The 24,532-nt window shown below is 40.8% G+C and overlaps 1 protein-coding gene and 1 non-coding gene across 2 annotated transcripts; both read left to right on the top strand.

The window, feature by feature from the left end:
• Positions 1–4,841: 4,841 nt before the first annotated feature.
• On the top strand, positions 4,842–5,005 carry LOC134325862 (U1 spliceosomal RNA). The gene has a single exon (XR_010014378.1). It is a non-coding gene; the product is annotated as a U1 spliceosomal RNA (small nuclear RNA).
• Positions 5,006–13,703: 8,698 nt separating this feature from the next.
• chrm3a (cholinergic receptor, muscarinic 3a) lies at positions 13,704–21,165 on the top strand. The gene is made up of 2 exons (XM_063007543.1): positions 13,704–13,771; positions 19,383–21,165. The coding sequence occupies exon 2, from the start codon at positions 19,402–19,404 to the stop codon at positions 21,163–21,165; it is 1,764 nt and encodes a 587-aa protein (XP_062863613.1). The 5' UTR covers positions 13,704–13,771; positions 19,383–19,401.
• Positions 21,166–24,532: the final 3,367 nt, after the last annotated feature.

The raw sequence follows: 24,532 nt of genomic DNA on the forward strand, positions 1-24,532 counted from the left end.
TTATTATTATTATTGTTATTATTATCATTATCATTGTTATTATTAATATTATTATTATTATTAAGTATTATTATTATTATTATCATTATTGTTATTATTAATATTATTATTAATTATAATTATTATTATAATTATTATTATTTTTATTATTGTTATTATTGTTATTGTTATTGTTGTTATTATTATTATTAATTATTATTATTATAATAATTATTATTATTTTTATTATTATTATTTTATAATTATTATTAGTAATTATTATTATTATTATAATTATTATTAGTAATATTATTATTATTATCTGATTTATAGACTTGTGCTAATCCAGCGTGAAAATAAAACGCTAATCATTTTAAACCTCTCGATCCTCTGCAGAGCTAAATGTTGACAGAAGATGTTTGTTTTGATCAAACGTAACACGGGAGGATCGGACGGCCTTAGCGCTGCAGTTTAGCACCCGACTGCTACATGCTAATTAGCGAGTAGTGACAGATTGATGATTGATGCGGCAACGGTTCCAAATCGGATCCCGTCTGACGTCTGGCGGACGTCTAGTTTGCATATTTATTGCCGTCTGACGGGAGCCGCCGCTGGGTTTGACTGGCAGGATAAAGAGCCGTGCCAGGAGTTTTAATGAGCCGCCGGGTCGCAGGGCGAAGAGCATCATGGGAAATGTGGCCCTCTTGATCTCGACCTAGCCGCGGCATTAGCCTAACGTTAGATTTTCTTCATTCTGATGATTCTGGAGGAGAACAGACGAGTTAATTTAACAGATAATAATATTTATATAAATCCTGGCAGATACTGTTAGGATTTGTTCCATCTCGTGAATCTTAACAATCAGAACATTAAACCCACAGAGTCCCAGAGGAGAACATGTTTATTTATTTATTTAAATATTGAAACAGATTTATATTGTTGTAGTTTAGGTGGAATCGTGGTGCTTGTTTCTCCATGTGGGATCCTTCAGCGTCTCTCTCCTCTCTCCTCTCTCATTCTCTCTCCTCTGTGTGTTTTTTCTCTCTTTTCTCTCACACGGCCGGTTTCAGAGCTTATTAAAAGATGGATTAGAAGAATTCAGCCAGTTTAAGTGGTGAGATTTGGACAGAAACTCATTATCTGCGAGTGAGAATTGAAACGGAGGAGGAGGCTGAAAATCCCTCGACTCTTAAACCACCTCGAGTAGCTTCAGAAAAGCAAAATAAAGAAATAAAGATTATAATAATGTTACAGATCATAATAATAATAATCCAAACAAGAGGAAACACCTTTATCATATACACATAGACAGAAAAATAGACAAGACAGACAGACAGATAACTAGATGGACAGATAGATAGATAGATAGACAGACAGACAGATAAATAGATAGATAAACAGACAGACAAACAGACAGACAGATAGAATGATAGATGGATGGATGGATGGATGGACAGACAAACAGACAGACAGATAGATAGTTTGCACGGTGCCGCTGGAGCCGAGATGGTTAAGGGCCTTGCTCAAGGGCCCAGCAGTGGCTTCATGGCAGGGCCGGGACTCTGGTTCAGGTTAAAGGTTAAAGGTTTATATTACATTTAAGCTTAATTTTCATACCAACTGTAACCAGCAGAATTTACAGAACCTGAACTTGAACCTGAACCGGGTCCCGGTGCCACTTCAACCCAAACAGCCAGATGCCACAGCTTGGCGTGGCTTCCACACACACACACACACACACACACACACACACACACACACACACACACACACACACAGCTGTGATTGGTGGCTCAGACTCTTCAGGGCTGATGGGAGAATCAGGGTTTATATTGAGCACACAGATCAGTAGGATCCACTCCAGCTCCTCTGTACTGCAGGACCGCGGTGATTAACCCAGATTACAGTCCAACCCAAACACACCTGAACTTCTGCCTCAACTTCTGCTCAGTCAGGTAATCATAGACCACAATGCACCAGGGCAGAGGGTCACACGGAGCAGAAACTGTGGGAAAAGGAAAACTGATTAAAACAAATGTATTCAATTATAAATATTTAAAAGACTGAAATGAAATAAACAGAAAATAAAATAAAAAAGATTTAATATAATGATAATAATCATTTTTAACACTAATAATACTATTAAAATAATAATAATATAAATAATAAGCAAAAAAATTATATAAAAAGCAACAAGCCTTCAGTTACACAAAACGTACATTAGAAAAAATAAATAAATAAATAAATAAATAAATTGATTTGGGTAATAATATTTTTTCTAATTGACAATAATTTAATAATTAAAATATAAACTAACTGCAAACTGAAATTCTAATATTAAATAATAATAATAATGATATAAATACATTTAATAATAATAATAACAGTAATAATAATGATTAAATAAAATAACTAATGATTACATTTAATAAAATAATAAATATTAAATATTAAGAGTTAAAAATTAATTGGTTAATAATAACAGTATTTTTTATATTTATATTTATTCATTAAATGCAAACTGATTCTAATATTAAATAATAATAATAATAATAATAATAATATTAATAACCATAATAGTAACAATAATAATAATAATAATAATAATAATGATAATAAAATCTAATAATAATAATAATAATATAAATAATTTTTTTAAATAATATTAATAATCTAAATACATTTATGAATAAAAATAATAACAATGATAATAATAATATAAATATATTTATTAAAATAATAATAATAATAATAATGATTAAGTAAAATAACTAATGACTAATGATAAAAAAATTATACAATAATAAATATAAAAATAAATAATAAAAAAAAAATCTAATGAAACCAAACATAAATTAAAATTTTTCACTTACAAAAACTAAAGAAAAAAAGTGCAAAGTACACAAGGACAAAAAATCAACAGGGTTTTCATTTAACATCTAAAAACTAGGGCTGTCGAAGTTAACGCGATAATAACGCATTAACGCAATCTCAATTTAACGCGATTAAAAAAATTAGTGCCATTAACGCAAATTCTAGTTCATGTTGACACTTGACTGGTAGAACAAACATTTTAATGTCGGACTTGCCACCGTTTTTCATTTGCGGTTTGTTAACATAATGTAACCGATCGTGGTAGTGATGCACTTGCATAATAAAGAAATAAATACACGCTATATTCACAAGTTGTCGGGAGCAGAACACTTTATTACACTTAATTAATTTCTTCTTCTGTACCGAATACCGGAAAGCTGAGTCGAGCACGTTAGTTCATGAACTATGGAAGCCCCAAAGGGTCAAAACACACTCACTTCGTGTAGAAACGTCCATCAAACCATCGTCACGATACAACCACAGACAAGTCTGATACAATAACTACGCCTTATCCCACCTAAAGCACCGCTGATCTACAATGTTTGCTGATGGAGAAATTCTAACCTACAATCTGACATTTACTGCCTAGTATGTGAGTGAATAAAACTCCCTTACAGTTTTCTCTTGTCCCAGCAGTTTTTAACATCAGTACATTTAGCATAAAATGTGTTCACCATTGTAATTGTAACATTTCACTTAAAAATCCTTGTTTTCTATAACATTTACACAGATTTTTTTAAATGCGATTAATCGCGATTAACTATATGAAATTCTGAGATTAAAATTAAAATTTTTAATCGTTTGACAGCCCTACTAAAAACATTTGCTTAATTATGAGAGTATTTTTAGCATTTTTAGTCTTTGAGCAGATGATCTTCAGGTTGTGGTCGGTTAGTGAAACAGCTCTGTGTGTGTTTAGATTCTCTCATTATTTCTTCTTTTATCACCCTGGATAAAAAAAAATCTGTTTTTATTCATTTTAATAAGCAGGAACGAGACAGAAAAAAACCCCCAGAAACCACAAACCCGAGTCTGCGTGTTTATTCAGTCCAATTTACAGCGTTCAGGTTAAGCGGTCCTGACAGGGCACGGCAGGAATTGTGGGTAGGGGGCTGCGAGTCGGTCTCTGAAATGCCACGTCCCTTTAACGAGACACGGGTACGATTACACGGGGGCGGCCACCGTGCCGCCGTGCTTTGTTATTTTAGGGTGGGTGACCTTTCTCAGATCTGAAGGTGGAAGTTAATGAGTCTGAATCTATGCAAATGAGGACGAGGACAAGAGGGCCACCTTTACCCAGAGTATGTGTGTGTGTGGCATGGGACTCAAAATTGAGACCTGAAATTAATGAAATAAAGAAAAATTTTATTGTTTGTGCTTATTAAAACATTAGAAGAAGAAAATGTAGCATCACGACTCTGTTTATTAAAACTTACATTAATTTTGGAACATCAGGGTGTCGTTTGAACCATATTGCTCTCTCTCTTTCTCTCTCTCTCTCTCTCCCTGCCTCTCTCTCTCTCTCTCTCTCGTGGTATTTATTTGATATAACGGATTAATCAGGGAATTTCCCGGCCGTCTGCGACAGGCCCCGTCTGGCTCTCCGTGCTAGCATTGATCAGAAGCGACAGTGCAGAGATGGCTTTGATCCGAGGTGTTATTGCGCCTCTCTCCCGCCGTTACGCCGCGTTCTGGCTAATCACGGGGCCTCGTTACACCCGGCCGTCCCGTCCTAATCTCCTCGCCGGATCGTTCTCCGCTCTGTCCGTCTCCCTCTGAACCGAAGCCAATCGATAACGGCACCGTAATGAAAAGGGCGGCTATGAAATTGGCATTCGCGAGGGGGCTGCGAGAGAGCCGTCACATCCCATTCTTACCCGTGTTGAGTGGCTTCTCGAGCGAGGACTAGCAGAATCCACGGGAGGGGTGTGTCCGAAAACCTAGCGATCTTTATACACAGTCGCACTTTACGTCATCCTACATCCTACATACTTACCCGGCAGGGGCGAGACCATGATCAGGAAGCTGGTTCCCCCAGGGCGAGGCTCAGTCATTGACCTCCGGCTGTGCTGACCCCTGAAAATTCCCCAAATGTGGGAATCTCAACTGCATCATTTCTGATAGTGGGGGACTGTGCTCGTGCTCTTTCCTGATTTTTTGGACAGTGGTAGCCTAGTGGGTAAGGCTTTGGGCTATTAATTGTTGGGCCCTTGAGCAAGGCCCTTAACCTGCACTCTGACTCCAACTTCCATAAGCTGAGATATGCGAACAAAGAATATGTATAATGTACAGGTGTACTGTATCAGCTCCACTTACCATATAGAAGCACTTTATAGTTCTACAATTACTGACTGTAGTCCATCTGTTTCACTACATGCTTTGTTAGCCCCCTTTCATGCTGTTCTTCAATGGTCAGGACCCACACAGGACCACCACAGAGCAGGTATTATTTAGGTGGTGGATCATTCTCAGTACTGCAGTGACACTGACATGGTGGTGGTGTGTTAGTGTGTGTTGTGCTGGTATGAGTGGATCAGACACAGCAGTGCTGCTGGAGTTTTTAAACACCTCACTGTCACTGCTGGACTGAGAATAATCCACCAACCAAAAATATCCAGCCAACAGCGCCCCGTGGGCAGCGTCCTGTGACCACTGATGAAGGTCTAGAAGATGACCGACTCAAACAGCAGCAATAGATGAGCGATCGTCTCTGACTTTACATCTACAAGGTGGACCGACTAGGTAGGAGTGTCTAATAGAGTGGACAGTGAGTGGACACGGTATTTAAAAACTCAACCAGCACAACACACACTAACACACCACCACCATGTCACTGTCACTGCAGTGCTGAGAATCATCCACCACCTAAATAATACCAGCTCTGTGGGGGTCCTGACCATTGAAGAACAGCATGAAAGGGGGCTAACAAAGCATGCAGAGAAACAGATGGACTACAGTCAGTTATTGTAGAACTACAAAGTGCTTCTATATAGTAAGTGGAGCTGATAACATGGACAGTGAGTGTAGAAATAAGGAGGTGGTTTTAATGTTATGCCTGATTGGTGCTCTCCAGGCTTGTTGAAGGTCGGAGGTATCGATCCTCCTCATGGATCCTGGTTTACTGACCCGAGTCTGGAATTGGACTCTCCGGTTTCCGGCTCTTCTGGGACCTGCTGTAGTTGAAGAACCTTGTGTGTGTTTCTCTGATTCTATTGATCGTATCAGAAGTGCACATTTCATTCATTTATTCATTCGTTATTAGGAACTGCTTCATCCTGGTCAGGATCACAGTGGGTTTGGTGCCACATTGAAGCACTGTGTGTCGGGCAGGAAAACATCCTGGACAAGTCGCCAATCCATTAGAATAGAATAGAATAGAATGGCGTAAAACGAAATGTACAGTACAATAAAATTCCAGCTAGTTTGGAAGCTAGGATCAGAGCCGAGAGGGTTAAGGGCCTTGCTCAAGAGCCCAACAGTGGCAGGATTTACACCCCTTGAGACTAATTCTCTTTTAAATGGCTTTTTTTCTTTTTCTCCATGACGCTGCGTGTCTCCTCTCATTTTTATTTCCCCTCGGTGGCTGTTATCGACCCGTGATGAATTGCTTCACCTCGTCTGATGCCCCGTCAGACCTGTATCGCCGGTAAATCCTCACATCACAACAAAAAATGACAGTTTTTAATCCCGACCACTCGCTGTGATGAAAACGTTCATATTTTTGGTTTTGCGTGACGTCCTGTCCATGCAAGACCATCTTCTCTCGTGTAATTAGGACGACGACCTGCCTGCCCGGTCATTCCTCCCAACATCCATCTCTTTTACAAGCTCATGAGGCGCACGCTGTGCCAACGTCTCTACAGATAAAGACGGGATGAGTTTTATTAGACCCTCGACATCAGGATAATATTAATTTTCTAGTTTTATTTCGGGTTCTGTCGTACAGAGGAGCTGTAGAGGTGAAACAGGACAACAAGGACGTTGTCTGGTCGTCTTGTTGTCTTGCTTTGTATTAGTGTGTCTAATCTTTCATCAGGTGGATTAAAAACTGGTAACTGGTGCATCCAGCGTAAAGGCATGAAGTGAACACTGTACTGAGCTTCTTCAGTGTAAAACAGTGTATAATGTGGTAAATAAGGATCACATCCAGAGAAACGCACCCAAGTGGAAGTAACAAACCCTCCACGCTACCGAATTCCATCAACAACCACCTGGGGACACGAACACTACAGAAAAAAACATCAATCCTATAAAAGCGTCTGATCTGATCATCTGTAGGAAAATTCATTTTCTCCTCCTGAGTTACGAGGTGATGAAGTGATGATGGTGATGATAGAGAGCAGATTTTTCTTCCTGAGGAACGTTAGAGATGTTAGAAAGCTTCTCATGGGCTGAGATCTTCTGAAAATGAAACCAGATCCCAGAACAGTGATTGATGTTCCGGCTGCGCTACTGACGTCCAACAACACGACGACAGAGACCAACTCAGAGATCCAGTTTATTCCATTTGTTTACCGTTTGTATTGCAGTAATTTGGCGTACTATTGAGTACGCTAGTGTGTGATTTGGGACACAGCCCACTTCAAGTAACGCTGAGTGTTACTCCGAGCCCTGCCTTCAGTTTCCAGTTCACCTTGTTCCTGCCGAAACGGTCTTTGTTCCCACCCACGTCTAAGCCAAAATCTTAGGACATTCTGTCGCTCTATGCTCAGAATAAGGTATGTTGGGGGTGAGGAACGTCCTCCAGGCGTGCACCGGACCCACCATTTATCAAGCTTCCAGATGGTGAGGATGATCTCCCTGCGCACCCTGTGGTGCGTTCTGTACGCTCGACTTAAACGCTGAGCGCTCCTTATTTCAAGCCTTTCTCACTTCACGTCAGATACACGTACAACAGACATAAAGATGTAGACCTGATCTAGTGTGACTTGATCTACTGTGTGTTATGATCTAGTGTGACTTGATCTAGTGTGTGTGTTATGATCTAGTGTGACTTGATCTAGTGTGTGTGTTATGATCTAGTGTGTGTGTTATGATCTAGTGTGTGTATTATGATCTAGTGTGTGTGTGTTATGATCTAGTGTGTGTGTTATGATGTAGTGTGTGTGTGTGTTATGATGTAGTGTGTGTGTGTGTTATGATGTAGTGTGTGTGTGTGTTATGATGTAGTGTGTGTGTGTTATGATCTAGTGTGTGTGTAACGATCTAGTGTGTGTGTGTTATGATGTAGTGTGTGTTATGATCTAGTGTGTGTGTTATGATCTAGTGTGTGTATTATGATCTAGTGTGTGTGTGTTATGATCTAGTGTGTGTTATGATCTAGTGTGTGTGTTATGATGTAGTGTGTGTGTGTGTGTGTGTTATGATCTAGTGTGTGTGTGTTATGATCCAGTGTGTGTGTGTTATGATCCAGTGTGTGTTATGTGTGTGTTATGATGTAGTGTGTGTGTGTTATGATCTAGTGTGTGTTATGTGTGTGTTATGATGTAGTGTGTGTGTGTGTGTTATGATGTACAGTAGTGTGTGTGTGTTATGATGTAGTGTGTGTACATTATAATGTAGTGTGTGTTATTGTGGAGCTTCTCATGGACTGGAGAGGTCGACGACAGGTTCGATCTGCTGTGTTTGGGCTGTGTGTGATCTAGTGTGTGTGTTATGATCTACTGTGTGTGTGTTATGATCTACTGTGTGTGTGTGTTATGATGTACTGTAGTGTGTGTGTGTGTTATGATCTAGTGTGTGTGTTATGATCTAGTGTGTGTGTTATGATGTAGTGTGTGTGTTATGATGTAGTGTGTGTGTGTGTGTGTTATGATCTAGTGTGTGTGTTATGATGTAGTGTGTGTTTGGGCTGTGTGTGATCTAGTGTGTGTGTGTTATGATCTAGTGTGTGTTTGGGTAGTGTGTGATGTACAGGACTCGACTCTGGCATGGGCGAGTGTGAGACTGTAAACGTCTCCCGCTGAGACGAACCATTTGCTCACATTTGAAAATACGCTGGCGTGAGTCCACGGAGAACAAAGGAGAAGTGACGATGGTACACGGTGTTTCTCTCCTCTGTCACGTCACTTGTTTGTTGTGATGTTGTTTAAATAGACCAAACTTTCCTTTAACGAAAATAAAACCTTTAATTATTATTATTAAAGGACTGAGATCAACTTCAATCCATCAAACCGAGACGAATTCTGCTCTGGACTAATCGAGATGATGTTCCTACTGTTCTGATCTGGTGGTCTGTAGTTCCTGTTAGAGTCATGTGACTGATGGTTTTTTGGCTGCCACCAAGAGGCGCTGTTCACTAATGCTATAAAAGCAGCCCTTGTAGGAAATTAATCAATATAAATAAATAAATAAGATAGATACTTTATTTATCTCAAAGGAAATTATTGAAATAAAATAACAGTCCACAATGAATAACAAACAAATAATAAATAAATAAAATAACAAACAACAATAAATAAAATAAACAAATAATAAATAAATAAAATAACAAACAACAATAAATAAAATAAACAAAAATAATTAAATAATAGACAGCAGTAAATAAAATAAATAATAATAAATAAATAAAATAATAAACAAACAATAAATAAATAATAAATAAATAAAATAATAAACAAACAATAAATAAATAATAAACATAAAATTACAAACCACAATAAAACAAAATATATAAATAAATTATAATAAATAATTATTATAATAAATAAATTAAATAAGAGACAACAATAAATAAACTAAATAAATAATAAATAACAGACAATAAATAAAATTAATGAATAGTAAATAAATAAACTAAATAAATAATAAATAAAATAACAACAATAAATCTAATAAAAAAAAAAAATAATAATAATAATAGATGTTTCCTTTATTTTGTTTACCCCCTGGTGCACAGATTCACATCAGCTATTAAACATTTTGCTATTTTGTGCCTCGGAGCTTCTTTACTCGCTCCAGCTGCAAGAAAATAATTTAATTTAAAACGAATCCTGTTCAATATTTTTCCCATCATTCCACTGGTAATGGTTCTGACCTCACATCTGCACCTCCAGCGGAGCCGCTAGCAGATTCCACAGCAGCGCTAGCACGGCGATCCATCACCATTTGTAAAACTTCAATTTTCTATTAACGTCCACGTTAATAAAGCAATAACAGAGTTTTCCATCATCGTCTCGCCGCGGCTCAGACTGTTTATTTCACATTAGCGGCCTGGCTAACGGAACGGCGTCTCTGTTCGGAAACTGAAGTGGAAAAATGCAGATTTGCTCTTCGTTAGCAGAAGCGGCCGCTGTGAGCGATAAAACACACTGATTTATAGCGATAATGCTAATAATGCTAATAATTCTCTCTGCGCAGCATTTTAGAGCTCAGTTTGGTCACCTCATGTTTTAAACCCGACTGTATCAGAATATACAGAACGTATCACTTACATCTAAATATATTCAGCCATTAAACTGCAGCATCTCTGTACTTAACTCTCTCAGAATTTAAATAATATAAAATAAAGTAAAGAAATATATTAAAAATAATCCAACAATCAGCAAAATATAAAAAAGCAAAGTCAGAAAAATAAATGAATTATAGAGAAGAAGAGATTTAATTATTTTAATTATTTTAATGGAAGAACCTCAAAACTAAGTTCACTCTGTCATGTTAGAATGATAAAGATAAGGAAACTACAGACATGCTGCCATGGTCAGGCCTCCCTTTTTATTCAACAACCTACAAGGAGAACTTGTGTTTGAATAAATGAATAAATAAAAATAAATAAATGAATAATGAATAAATAAAAATAATTTTAAAAAAAATAAAGAATAATAAAAAAATAATAATAAAATAAAATAAAATAAATGAATACATGAATAAATAAATGAATAATAATAAAAAATTTTTTTTTTAAATATAAATATTTGAGAGACACGATTATAGAATTAAAGCTATTAAAAATGTCCCATCCTTTATTTAAAGAGTACACTTATCTGAAGGTTATTTTAGTGTTTTATTTTGCCCTTTTTGATGCATCTCATTTTATCCGTGTTTGGGACCTGCACTGAGAGCGCACTGTTAATCTGTGTTGATGTGAGACGCGCCCCTCAGTACCTTTGCTGTGGTGTGTAGAGAACGGTGTTCTGTGTGTATCACGTCCGTGTAGACGCCCAACCAACCGTCGCATCACCCGAGCGCCCTGCAGCTCATGTAATCTCATCATTAGTAGTTCTTACCAGTTAATGATGATAACCTGGGTTATTATGGTACTTACGGTACTTTACACCGTCAGCTCATGTTGTTGCTTTATAGCGTCTTCAGCATCATCAGACGTTTATTATCTCCCAACAGCCCCGAGTGAACGTGTACGAGGTTTCTGTCTCTATCCGAGCTCTCATTATCACTCCGCAGCAGGTGAGGGCCGTAAACAGAACACCTAACGGCATCATTTCAGCTCGGGGGTCCTGAAAGCATGAACATAAAAAAGGTTCGTTTGTTCTAAGCCGATCGCTGGTATCCGGCGGGGATTCGACCCGGCGTGCTGTTGAAATAAGAATGCTTTCAAGAGCTGTTTCGCTAACAAGAAAGCGGCGCATTTATTTCATGATAACACCCGGCTGCACGCTGTTAACCTTACGGTTTAGGGTAGAGTGTTACCGAGTCAAGAACACTCGTACAGATGAGGCAGAAGTATGTGGACACCCTTCTTAATGAATAAGTTCAAGCGGTTCCGCCAGATCCTTTGCTAACAGGTGCATATCAAGTAATATCAACTATGTTTAATAATAATATGGGCAAGCTGTAGCCTAGTAGTTAAGGTACTGGACTAGTAATCAGAAGGTTGCTGGTTCAAGCCCCATCACTGCCAGGTTGCTGCTGTTAGGTCCTTGAGCAAGGCCCTTAACCCACAATTGCTCAGACTGTATACTGTCACAATACTGTAAGTCACTGTCAGTGTAAATATGCTTCCGGATTAGCAGCAACAGTTTAGGGAAGGCCCTCTGCCAGGTCTGTAAGGACCCTCAAATCAACCCTTAGTCCATAATCAGCGCCGGACAGGTGTGCTTTTGACTGAATGGAATCTTGTGGAACCTTCCCGGATGATCGGAGCCTGTTATTGCTGCAAGGTTCATTTGACAAGCTGGTGGTGTTTGGACCGTGGGAGGAAACCGGAGCTCCCGGAGGAAACCCACACAGACCTGGGGAGAACATGCAAACTCCACACAGAGATCTGGATGATAAAAATAAGGAAACTACAGGCATGGTCAGGCCTCCCGTTTTATTCAACATCTTACAAGGAGAACCTATATATATATATATAATGACTACTGTAACCCAAACTGTCACACTAAAGTGCAAAGGTTAGTGGATGTAGTGAATACAAATAAATAAATAATAAATACATTAATAAATGAATAAAAACATTAATAAATGAATAAATAAATAATAAATTAATTAATAAAAAAAAAAAAAAAAAAAAAATGAATAAATAAATAAACGAATAAATAATAAATAAAAATAAATGAATAAATAAATAAAAATAAATGAATTAATAAATGAATGAATAAAAAAAATGAATAAATAAAAATAAATGAATACATCAATAAATAAATAAATGAATAAATAAATAAAAATAAATGAATGAATAAATGAATGAATAAAAAAAATGAATAAATAAAAATAAATGAATACATGAATAAATAAATAAATGAATAAATAAAAATACCGGACCGCTCCACTTGGGAATTGAACCCAGGACCTTCTTGCTGTGAGGTGACAGTGCTACCCACCGAGCCACCGTGCCGCTCATTTTCCGTATTTCCTGTCTGATTAAAAAGGCTTTAAAATGCAGCTTCAGGTTGGACGTGTTAAAACATCTCAGGAGTGTAAGTGGGTGGGTAATGTAGCGTCGTGTGTGTGTGTGTGTGTGTGTGTGTGTGTTGTGAAGCGGATGTTGGCATTCCTGTGTCTGCGCCGTGTTTAGATAAAGTCCATGTGGGTTTCTTCTCTCAGACAGCATCATCCATCACGCCAGCTTTAGGATGCCATGTATGGACTGGACATCACTGCACAACACACACAGATGTATGGAGCGCACACACACACGCACACACACACACACACACACTAACTAAGCTGCAAAAAAACATCCATGTCATGGCAGTCCTGAATCATTTCTGCATCGCTTGTAGCTTGGCTCTAGTCAGATCTTACAGTTACATTTAAGTACAATTGTAGGTACAACTCAAGTACATGAGGACTGAGGGCCTTTCTCAGGGGCCCAACACTAGCAGCTTGGCAGAATTGGTAGTTTTAGCAGTTTGGTTGGTTCTCTGGTGACGACTTGATATTTTAATACTGTCCAAATATTATTGACAGTGTTGAAGTGAAGTTTATTTAAAAGGCTTAATTTTAGCTACATAACAGTTTCAGTTCCAGTTAAACCACTTTCAGCTACTTATCAGCCAATGAGAACAATACAGCACTAGTGTGTATAACTGCCACCACCATTCTGAACAGTAGGTACAGTGTTGTTGGGTTTAAATGCTTTAATCTTTCTCCTCCATGCTCACTTCTGGTCACTGTGGCTAAAGCACCATCTGACCATCCAGATGAAATTTCCCAGCAGATGTTTGTTTGTTTGATCGTTTGTTTTCCTTCCCAGGATTTGAAGAAGAATTGTTTGTGTAGATCTTGAGACCTGAAGTGGCTTGAAGAAACAGTGGCTGCATGGCAGAGCCGGGAAACAAACCCACAACCTTTTGATTAATAGCCATATTGTTGTACATAAACTTTGGACTTTGTAATAGTATTATTAAATGCTTCTTGTCTGTTGACAGGACCTGATTCTGCTCTCTAGGATTTCTGGGATCCCATGAGCCCTTGAGCCGTTCAGCAGCAGAGCGGTAACAGGAGAAACGATCTTAAGGTAGGTCTGCAAACCACCGTGCACTCTGAGATGGTTGTAGGTGGTGCTGGAAAAATGTGAATGTCAGAAAACAATATTTCGTCCACGCCCGTTGCTATCAGGTTTGGGAAAGGTTCTGCCCTGGTTCAGTGTGGCTGTGCCCCTGTGCGCAAAGTGAGGTCCATTAATACATGGAGATAGTCCCTGTCACATTCTCATGTGTTTACAACGTGAGAGGCAGTAATAGGTTAGTGTCTGGGACATACCTTAAGCCCTGGGCCCTCAATCTACAGCCCAAAAAGTGGTTGATAGCTCCCAAGCTTTTGGCCCTTCTAGCAGCCGTGTGCTCATCACGCCTCAGGGTCTGAGACACACTTACCAAATCCAGTAAAAATGTAACTTATAACTCTGGGGTTTGTGTTTGCTCAGGTGGTTTATCTCACGTCAGAATCTTCGGGTTTTAAGTGCTGTGTGTAATGGGCTTCTGGGAATTTATAAAGATTTGATAAGGCACGGGGTTTAAAAACGAGGGTTTGTGCTGCTCTCCTATAAAAATGTGATATTTAGGGTCAGTCTGAAAACCCAGTGATCTCTCTACACAGACGCATTTTACATCATCCTACACTCCCGAGAAGAGGGCGTGTCTAAATTCTTAGCTCCCTTAAAATGCTCCTACTGAGGCGCCTTAATTCTGAGTGATGATCTGACTGAATAACGAGGGAGCGTCCGACGCTTCATCAGCGCTGAAGGCAATCCCAGCATTCCGTGCGGCACAACTTTTCTCACCACAAAATGACAAACACGGTGGACGAATGCGGAGCAACCAACAGAGTTCCTTTCAAATAAATGTAAATAAATTCTCACTGATGTTTCATTTGTCGTTTATTTGTAAATTGGGCGTCAGGGACGGTTGAAGCGTTTTTGGTACACGGAGGGAGACGTTAGCTGGCATGACATAATTAGGCTTCATTAAGATTGTTCCTATATTTAAAAATGAAAGGTGAAGATAAGACGTGACCCGGGTCGATAAACGTCCTCTTGCTAAGTAGCAATCAGACCGCGCTGCTAACATCCGTAATAACACCCTCAGACTCTCTGGAGAACATAAACACACTTCAGCGCGACACCCTGACCCCTCCACGTCAGCAGTTACCCCTCAGCCGCGGTCCGCCGCGTGTTCCCGCCCGTCTCCCCGGCTCTGTGTGGTCCGAGTTACGCAATCCTGCGCTGTTTCTCATGTTTCTAACACCACACTTGCTTCAGCATTCCGGTGCCAGGATGAACCCACGGCGACGGCGGCGGCACGTGGGAGGAGAGAAACGACAGGGACGCATGGAGGACAAAACCAGGATCGATTTTATTCCAGTCATGAAGAGACGCCGGTGCCGGTGCCAGTGCTGGTTCGGGTCAATAGCAGCGTCTCGGGTGCCGGGAGGAGGCGAATATAAGGGGGGCTGAGTGTGATACGCAGGAGTTTATTTTAGAAACCTGTAAGATTTACTGTAAGACTTTCTGACAGTTCCACCTTAAATAGTGAAAATGATAAAAATAGCTGAAGATCAGCACCTTAAGGCTCGAGGCATCTTCCTCTGCTGAAGACCCCGATCATGTTTAAGGAGGGTATAAAGGGTCCACGACCCCTCTTATTGGCCCGTACTTTGGTGGATTCACATGTGAGGCCAGTCTCGCGCATGGAGAGTCACTCCACTTTTGTAAACGCACAGCATCCACTTTTTAGCTAGGGGCGCCCCGCCGAGCTGAGATTCGAACTCATAGACTGGTGTACTAGCGGAATAGAACTCTTCCATGAGCTTATTAATGGGGTGCAGTCACACCAGTATTAGTTGTAGGACACAGAGAGGTCACCAGCTGCGGTCATTCATAATCAGTACTGAGAAACGAGGGGCCGTCGTGGTCCTTTAGGTCACTTGGTTTCTGTGTGTGTGTGTGTGTGTGTGTGTGGAGATGATAAAAGCGCTCCTTCATGCTTGACTGGACCCTCAGCAGATATACACGACAGAAATATCGTACACAGTCCGCTATAACTTACATGAGCCGTTATCAGCGAGTGCTAGCGCTAGCACTTCAGACACCCCGGGCCGGCGCGTGTACATTAGCGCTCAGTAATGGAGGTTCCATCACTCAGGGCGACCAAGATAAAACAAGGTTTATTTAAATTAATAACAGATTATGTAAATGTTTACAAGAATATACAAGAACCCGGGTACCCAGGGGCCCTGGTGCCACGCCACACCCACAATACCTGATATAACAAAAACTGGAACCCTTGGTAACCAAACTGGAACCCTCTGGAGTTCAACTACATGTCATGAGTAACACAACTGAAGGTTTTTATACTGGAACTGGAGGTTTTGGTACTGGAACTTATAGCTTTGATGCTTAACTGAGGTTTTGGCTTGATTAATACTGTTAGTTTGGAAGTGATGTCATTGATACTAGAACTCTATTTGGTACTGGAACTGGAAGCTTTGGTGGTTTAACTGAAGGTTTTGGTACAGGAACTGGAAGTTTTGGTACTGGCACTGTAGCTTTTGACTGGATTAAAGCTGTTGGTTATAGAAATGATGTCATTAATACTAGAACTTTAACCCTAGGTTTTGGTACTGAAACTGGAAGCTTTGATGGTGTATCTGAAGGATTTGGTTCTGGAACTGGAAGCTTTGATGGTGTATCTGAAGGATTTGGTACTGAAACTGGAAGCTTTGATGGTGTATCTGAAGGATTTGGTACTGAAACTGGAAGCTGTGATGGTGTATCTGAAGGATTTGGTACTGGAACTGGAAGCTTTGATGGTGTATCTGAAGGATTTGGTACTGGAACTGGAAGCTTTTTGGTGGAACTGGAAGCTTTGGTTTATAACTGAAGGTTTTGACTGGATTAAAGCTGTTGGTTGTAGTAAGCGTCTTGCTGTGCGCTGTAAGTGTGTTTGTTGTGATTAGCTTCCTTGCTGAAGTCTGGACTCCCTCAGACTCGTTAACACCTCTTAATGAAGTAATTGCAGGGTTATTAGATGTGTAATGAAACGCTCGTCTGTTAAACGTGAGCGCGGTGTGGACGAGCCGTTACCCGCCTCTCACACCCACCTGCCAAGTACCATAAACCATCAACTTGCCGCCGCTTCACTCGCTTCAAATCTAACATTTATAAGGCAATTTAAACCGGTGGTGTGTGTGCGTGTGTGTGTGTGTGTGTGTGTGTGTTTGGTAATTCAGTTATTCCCGCTGCTAAAAGGAGAACACAGCATGCTGACATTTAGGCCCAAATACCCCAGAGAGGCTTACACACGCCCCAACGTGCTATACAGCGACACACACACACACACACACACACACACACCTCTCAGTGTGTTTACCTCGGTCTGTTCCTCATCATGTGGGGTTTTTTCTTTTCCTTTTTTTTAAAAACAATCTCACAGTTGATTTCCTGTAACAATGTGCGACATGATTAAATGGCCGATGTGTGTGTGTGTGATTGTAATCTAAAGTAGTGATATATAGCTTCATCTCATCTTTCATCTCGAAGCATCTGATACAGCTAGATAGAAAGAGCTTCACTGGAGAAAAAACGGCATTTGCTGATGGATTTAGCCACAGAGTTTCTGTCTGTGCTTTATTGGCAGCCGTGTAGATCAAATCCCTCCTGCTGGAGCAGCTTCAACAACCCAGAGAGACACAGAGACACAAAGACACGGACGTGCAACTGCAAAGACATAAAGATGCAGTGACACAGAGAGAGAGACACAGAGACACAAAGCTTTATTAAGCTTTATTGGCAGCCGTGTAGATCAGATTCCTCCTGCTGGAGCAGCCTCAACAACCCAGAGAGACACAGAGACTCAGAGTCACAAAGAGACAGAGACACAGAGAAACAGACACAGAGACACAATAACACAGAGACACAGAGAGAGACAGAGAAGCAGACACAGGCGCAGAGACACAGACACAAAGATACAAAAACACAAAGATGCAGAGACGCAAAGACACAGAGTGACAGAGACGCAGAGAAACAGACACAGAGACACAAAAACACAGAGATGCAGAGAAACAGACACAGAGACACCAAAACACAGACAGAGGAAAAAGACAGAGGCAAAAAAACACAAAGATGCAGAAAAAGACAAAGACAGAGACACAGAGACGCAAAGACACATTAACACTAAGACACAGAGACGCATAAAACAAAGAGACACAGACACAGAACTTCAGACAGAGACACTAAGATGCAGAGACACAGAGTCGCAAATACAGAGTGACAGAGACGCAGAGAAACAGACACTGACAAAGACGCAAAAAGACACAAAAAAGCAGAGACATAGAGACACAGACGCAAAGACAGGCACAAAGATGCTGACACAGACACAGAGACACAAAAACACAGACACAGAGACAGACACAAAGACACAGAAACACAAAGATGCAGGCACAGAGACAAAAACACAGAGACATAGAGACAGACACAAAGATGCAGGCACAGAGACACAAAAACACAGAGACATAGAGACACAGACGCAAAGACACAAAGATGCAGAAACGATAAGATGCAGAGACAGTAATTCAGAGACAGACACAAAAAGACATTAAGACACAGAGACGCTAAGACACAGAGAAACAGAGACTTAGACACAAATACACTAAGACACAGATGCAAAGATGCAGAAGCACTCGGACACAGAGACAGAGAGATGCAGAGACACTAAGACAGAGATGCAGAGACACAAAGACTTAGAGACTCAAGGACCCAGAGACACTAAGACACAGAATCCTAAAGACACAGAGACACAAAGACTTAGAGACGCTAAGATGCAAAGAGACAGAATCAGGAGACACAGAGACACAAGGACACAGAGACGGGACACAGAGATAAAGCAGCAGAAACAGAGCAGCATTGTGATTAATGACTTTTGTGTAAGGACGTCCATCCTTGAACTGCTGCCAGAGACATTCTATACTTCACCTCTGTCAATGAGATTAACTGTGTGTGTGTGAGTGTGTGTGGGTGTGTGTGTGTGTGGGTGTGTGTGTGTGTGTGTGTGTGTGAGTGTGTGTGTGTGTGAGTGTGTGTGTGTGTGGGTGTGTGTGAGTGTGTGTGTGTGTGTGACTAAAGTCCTTCTGACTCTGTATTTTTGTTTACAGATTTATTCGTTTATTTAATCGTCCACTTTGGGCTCAGCTTCATGTTAATCGGGGTCACACGAGTCCAGAGTCTAACCTGAACACCGAGCCCAAGGTGGGGACGGAGAGGGAGCAAGATACGCCCCAGAGCACAATGCGATATTCCCAAATTTACCCTGTTCTCACCCCTGTTGGGCAGAAGTAATTTTGGTCGGGGTGCAGCACTCACCCTGACATGGAAATGACCTGGTAGTGTGAGTGGTGCTAATGGTAGTTAATGTGTTCGGTTCTGTGGGAGGAGTCTCTTAATTCCCTGTTTGATAGTGATTGACTGACTTCTCCATGTTCATATAAATAGGGCTTTCAACTCCCACTTCCTCCTTCTTTGAGGGGTTGAATGACACCCAGTCCTGTAGTTCTGGGGGGTAAAACTGCATTGTATGTATTTCCAAAATTAAATATTACTTATTAATATTTCCTCTCCTTTATTTTTGTTCCAGAATATGCCTGGACTGCACGATGGACTCCAACAACACAGAGCCTGGCCAGTTTACACCAACCGACACCCAAGGACCACCAGTTTACTCCCAATCCTCTCCCTGGGCACCATTTCAGAGCATGGGTGATGCCAATGTGTCCTTTTTCCAAGGCATTGTGAACCTCAGCGCCATTTATGGGGTGAACCATACTGACGCGCGGGTTGAGGAGTCAAGGGTTCAGTATGACCCTTTTGGCGGGCACTCGTGGCAGGTCGTCCTGATCGTGCTGTTTTTGGGGCTGCTGTCCCTTATCACCATTATTGGGAACATCCTGGTCATCGTCTCGTTCAAGGTCAACCGGCAGCTCAAGACTGTGAACAACTACTTTCTGCTCAGCCTGGCCTTCGCTGACCTTATCATAGGGGTCATCTCGATGAACCTGTATACAGCGTATATCGTGATGGGCCAGTGGGCCATGGGCAACTGGGCATGCGATCTGTGGTTAGCGATAGACTATGTGGCCAGCAACGCGTCCGTCATGAACCTGCTGGTGATCAGCTTCGACCGCTACTTCTCCATCACCAGGCCACTGACGTATCGCGCCAAGCGGACAACCAAGCGTGCAGGATTGATGATAGGACTAGCCTGGCTTGTATCGTTGATCCTGTGGGCGCCCGCCATCTTGTTCTGGCAGAATTTCGTCGGAGAGAGGACGGTTCCCTCGGACAAGTGCTACATCCAGTTCCTGTCTGAGCCGATTATCACATTTTGTACAGCAATGGCGGCTTTTTATCTGCCGGTGACTATCATGAGCGTCCTGTACTGGAGGATCTATAAAGAGACCGAGAACCGTTCCCGAGAACTCGCCGGACTGCAAGGCTCAGGGGGGCGACTGGGACAGGAACGGACTAAATTTCGCATCGCCGCGACGAGAGCCAGCTCTAGAAGCTGCAGCAGTTTCGAACTGAGCCAGCCTGCCAAGGGACAGAAATCTTTACTGGGATTGCCAGGACTTTTTCACTGCTGGAAGTGGAAAGCTGGTGGCAGAGGAGATGAAGTGGACCGTAGCAGCTGTGACAGTTGGAACAACAACGACACCGGAGTGTCTGCTGACCATTCTGGTTCATCTGATGAAGAGGACGGGGCTCCACCTACAGCGCGGGCTATCTTCTCCATCGTCCTGAGCCTACCTGGCATGCAGGCAGCCGTCAACTCCCAGGTTGCGGCTTCTGAGGTCTTGGGTGCTTCAAAAGAAGAACCACCACGTGAGCCGGCGGTCACCAATGGCAAGAGCTTCGTGTCCAGTAAAGCCAAAGGTCAGTCCGAGTCTGCCGATCAGGCTGAAACCACCAGCATCGATACGACCAGTGGTACTGCCATTAGATCCCCCTCCGCACCCATTTCCTTTAAGGAAGCGGCGCTCGCAAAGCGTTTTGTCACTCGCGCAAGGACTCAGATTAGCAAGCGCAAACGGATGTCATTAATCAAAGAGAAAAAAGCTGCCCAGACGCTCAGCGCCATTCTGTTCGCTTTCATCATCACCTGGACTCCCTACAACATCATGGTGCTGGTCAATACCTTCTGTAACGGCTGCATCCCTGAATCCCTGTGGGCGCTCGGATACTGGCTATGCTACGTCAACAGTACGGTGAACCCCATGTGCTACGCGCTTTGCAACAAGACCTTCCGCAGCACGTTCAAGAGGATCCTGCTGTGTCGCTGGAATGAGAACAAAAGCAAGCAGACCTTCCTGCAGAGGGAGTCTGTCCGCTTCCACAGGAGCATACTCGGAAACTCCACGTAGCACAACTAGCCCAGATGCTAAGCTAATGTATTAAAAAAGAACTCAGTTAGACCAAACTTGTGGATGTAATACACCGATCAGCCATAACATTAAAACCACCTGCTTGTTTCTACACTCACTATCCATTTTATTAGCTAAACTTACCATATAGAAGCACTTTGTAGTTCTACAATTACTGACTGTAGTCCATCTGTTTCTCTACATGCTTTGTTACCCCCTTTTTATGCTGTTCTTCAGTGGTCAGGACCCCCACAGGACCACCACAGAGCAGGTATTATTTAGGTGGTGGATCATTCTCAGCACTGCAGTGACACTGACATGGTGGTGGTGTGTTAGTATGTGTTGTGCTGGTATGAGTGGATCAGACACAGCAGTGCTGCTGGAGGTTTTAAACACCTCACTGTCACTGCTGGACTGAGAATAGTCCACCAACCAAAAATATTCAGCCAACAGCGCCAACAGCAGCAATAGATGAGCGATCGTCTCTGACTTTACATCTACAAGAGTGGACAGTGAGTGGACACAGTGTTTAAAAACTCCAGCAGCACTGCTATGTCTGATCCACTCATACCAGCACAACACACACTAACACACCAGCACCATGTCAGTGTCACTGCAGTGCTGAGAATGATCCACCACCTAAATAATACCTGCTCTGTGGTGGTCCTGTGGGGGTCCTGACCGTTAAAGAACAGCGTGAAAGCAGGACTACAACGAACTACAACGTGCTTCTATATGGTAAGTGGAGCTGCTAAAATGGACAGTGTGTTTTTAAACAAGGAGGTGGTTTTAATGTTAGGAGGATTATTACATTTGGGTTTTGCTTCCGGTCTTTATATTTACTGGTTACTAGAGTTTCAGAACAACGTTCTGAGCTGTTTCTGGTGTTTTACACTGTGGTTGAAGTAGTAAATACTCTGCCATGTCTCAGAACAGATACTAACTGTGGTTTAAACGCAATCTCTGAGACATTAAGATCGGTTTTACAAAGCTGCATGTGTATTTCAGGGACGGGACTGAGATTTTATTCTTGAGAAAATACAGAGTACAGAATATTTAATGTGTCTAAGTAAGATTCCAGTGTAAAACGTGGGTGTATTTTTGTACAATCGTGGTACATTAATGTTGCAAAATCTACTTTCTTCCTCAGTCAGAACTGAACTCTGGTAGACCAAGAACACGTGACTGTTGTTTACATGGTTAGCGCTTAGCATTCCACTAGCTGGTGTTATTATTGATGAAGTGCATATTATTGATTCTGTTGTTTTGTATTTTTGGGGGTGCCTTGTGCCACGTCGGGGATGCCTTCTTTTGACAAATGTTTTGTACCTTTTAAATATTTCAACGATGTCGTGTGATTATGTACTTTAAAGAGATTTATCATGCTATCATGCTAATTTTGATCTCCAACTTGATGGGTCCAACTTTAAATCTATTTGAATCGCTGTTTAAAGCTTTTTTCACAGCACTTATGAGCCGAGACAAGTCAAACTAAATGAATTCTGTATTTTACTGTGTGACAGGAACTTTTAATCTTATATTTAATGTCGAATGGATCAAAGATCAAAGATAATTAGCATTACAGGCGGCTGAGTGAGCTGGGTAAAGTGCATTAGTGCCATCTGTCGGTCATTGTGCAGTACTACAGGCTCAATCATGATGTAAATCAGACAGCACTATAAGAATGTGTGTATCGTGGTACACAAAAAGCCACGAAAAGTATTTTTTTTCTATCTTAACATGATTTCCTTTCTTTCGTTTTTAGGGGGTGATAAATAATAGTTCATAATTACAGTGTTTACTATTTAATAAACAATCTTCCCTCGTTCGTTTTGCATTTGCTTCTTAAAATGAGAGTTGATTTGCAGAATGTGCAGGGAAAAAACTAAATAACATAAACATGTTGGAGCAAATTGAAAATAAAGATTTATTTAAGAAGCAGGATCACGATTTGCCTTTAGAAATGTGTTCCTCCTTCTTGGTAAGGTCGTGTTCAATCCTTAATACTATGTGTTGAAATGCTGAAGCTTTTATATTGATTAATATCCAGAATTATACTCTTACAAGGACAAATTGAGTTCTTACATTTAAGGATTTACTTCTTGATATCAAGAAATAATAAAAATAAAAGCTAAAACGACCATCTGTACTCAACAACATTGGTTCTCAGGATCTGAGTGTAATTCTTACCTATAGTCGCTGTCTGAGAGAAGTTTCAGCTGTGTTGTTTAACTCGGTATTTTAGGATTTACCAGCTTTTTTACACCTTCAAAAAACTGAAAGCAAGTGGATTTGCTGTTCCAAATGCCCCCCGTGTTTCTAGGTATAATAGTTAGGACCATTTTATTTCAGTTTGCAGGTTCTCATGATGTCCTGGCACCTATGTTCTATGTTTCGCTTTTTTATGAAATCAGATGTTATTATAGTCAAGTCAAGTTAATTTGTATAGCACTTTTGACAATGGACCCACAGACCAATAAATCCTGTTGAGCAAGCCGAGGGTGACAGTGGCGAGGAAAAACACAAAGAAACCTTAAGAGCAACCAGACTCAGCAGGGACCCATGGCCTGGAGGATGACCAAATGTGTATGGACGTTCTCCTGTCTAATCATGAGTTCAGGTGGTTCACTTCATCTTCATCCAACACCAATGTCTGATCCCTCTAATGCTCTTTTAACTAAACGGGCACAAATTCCCACAGACACATTAAAATCTTGTGAAAAGCCTTCCAGAAAGAGTTTATTCAGGTTTTCTTTGACTGTGTGTGTCTGTATGTGAGAAATAAAAGCTGTTATTGATGTGATGGAGAAGAAGAGACCATGTGATGAGAAGCTTTCCTTCATGTGACTAAAGAAGAGGATTGGCAAGAGGAAAATATCACAGACACTTGTTTGTTCAGTCTTGTCCAATCAGATGGGTGATTTTTTTTCTCATTTTGTTTATTATTTATCACTTTATCTTTCATTCTTCCTCGATTCAGTTTAGTATCTGATGTTCTCAGAGGTTCAGATCAGCCATCTAAAAGGTGAGTCCGTTTTCTTGAGGATTTAATTGTTTAAATGCTTTATAAGAGCCGTTGGTGCTTCTACTGTTTGGCCCTTGAGCAAGACTTTTAGTTCTTAGTGACTTGAATAGTATCCTGACTTGATAGTCAATCAACCTGAACTACAATGTATGAATAAATATAAATTATAAATAAAATAACAGAGATTTGTCACATGATTGACATGATTTTTTTAAAAATGTAGACACAGTCTGAGAATTAAAACTGAGTATCTCTACAATCAGCTGATGGTAAAATACTCTAAATTCTTTTCATTTTATTTGAATTTCATGTTCAATGCATTTCAAACCATAATTAATAACC

The sequence above is a fragment of the Trichomycterus rosablanca genome, chromosome 13 (assembly GCF_030014385.1).
Source record: "Trichomycterus rosablanca isolate fTriRos1 chromosome 13, fTriRos1.hap1, whole genome shotgun sequence".
NCBI classification, from domain to species: domain Eukaryota; kingdom Metazoa; phylum Chordata; class Actinopteri; order Siluriformes; family Trichomycteridae; genus Trichomycterus; species Trichomycterus rosablanca.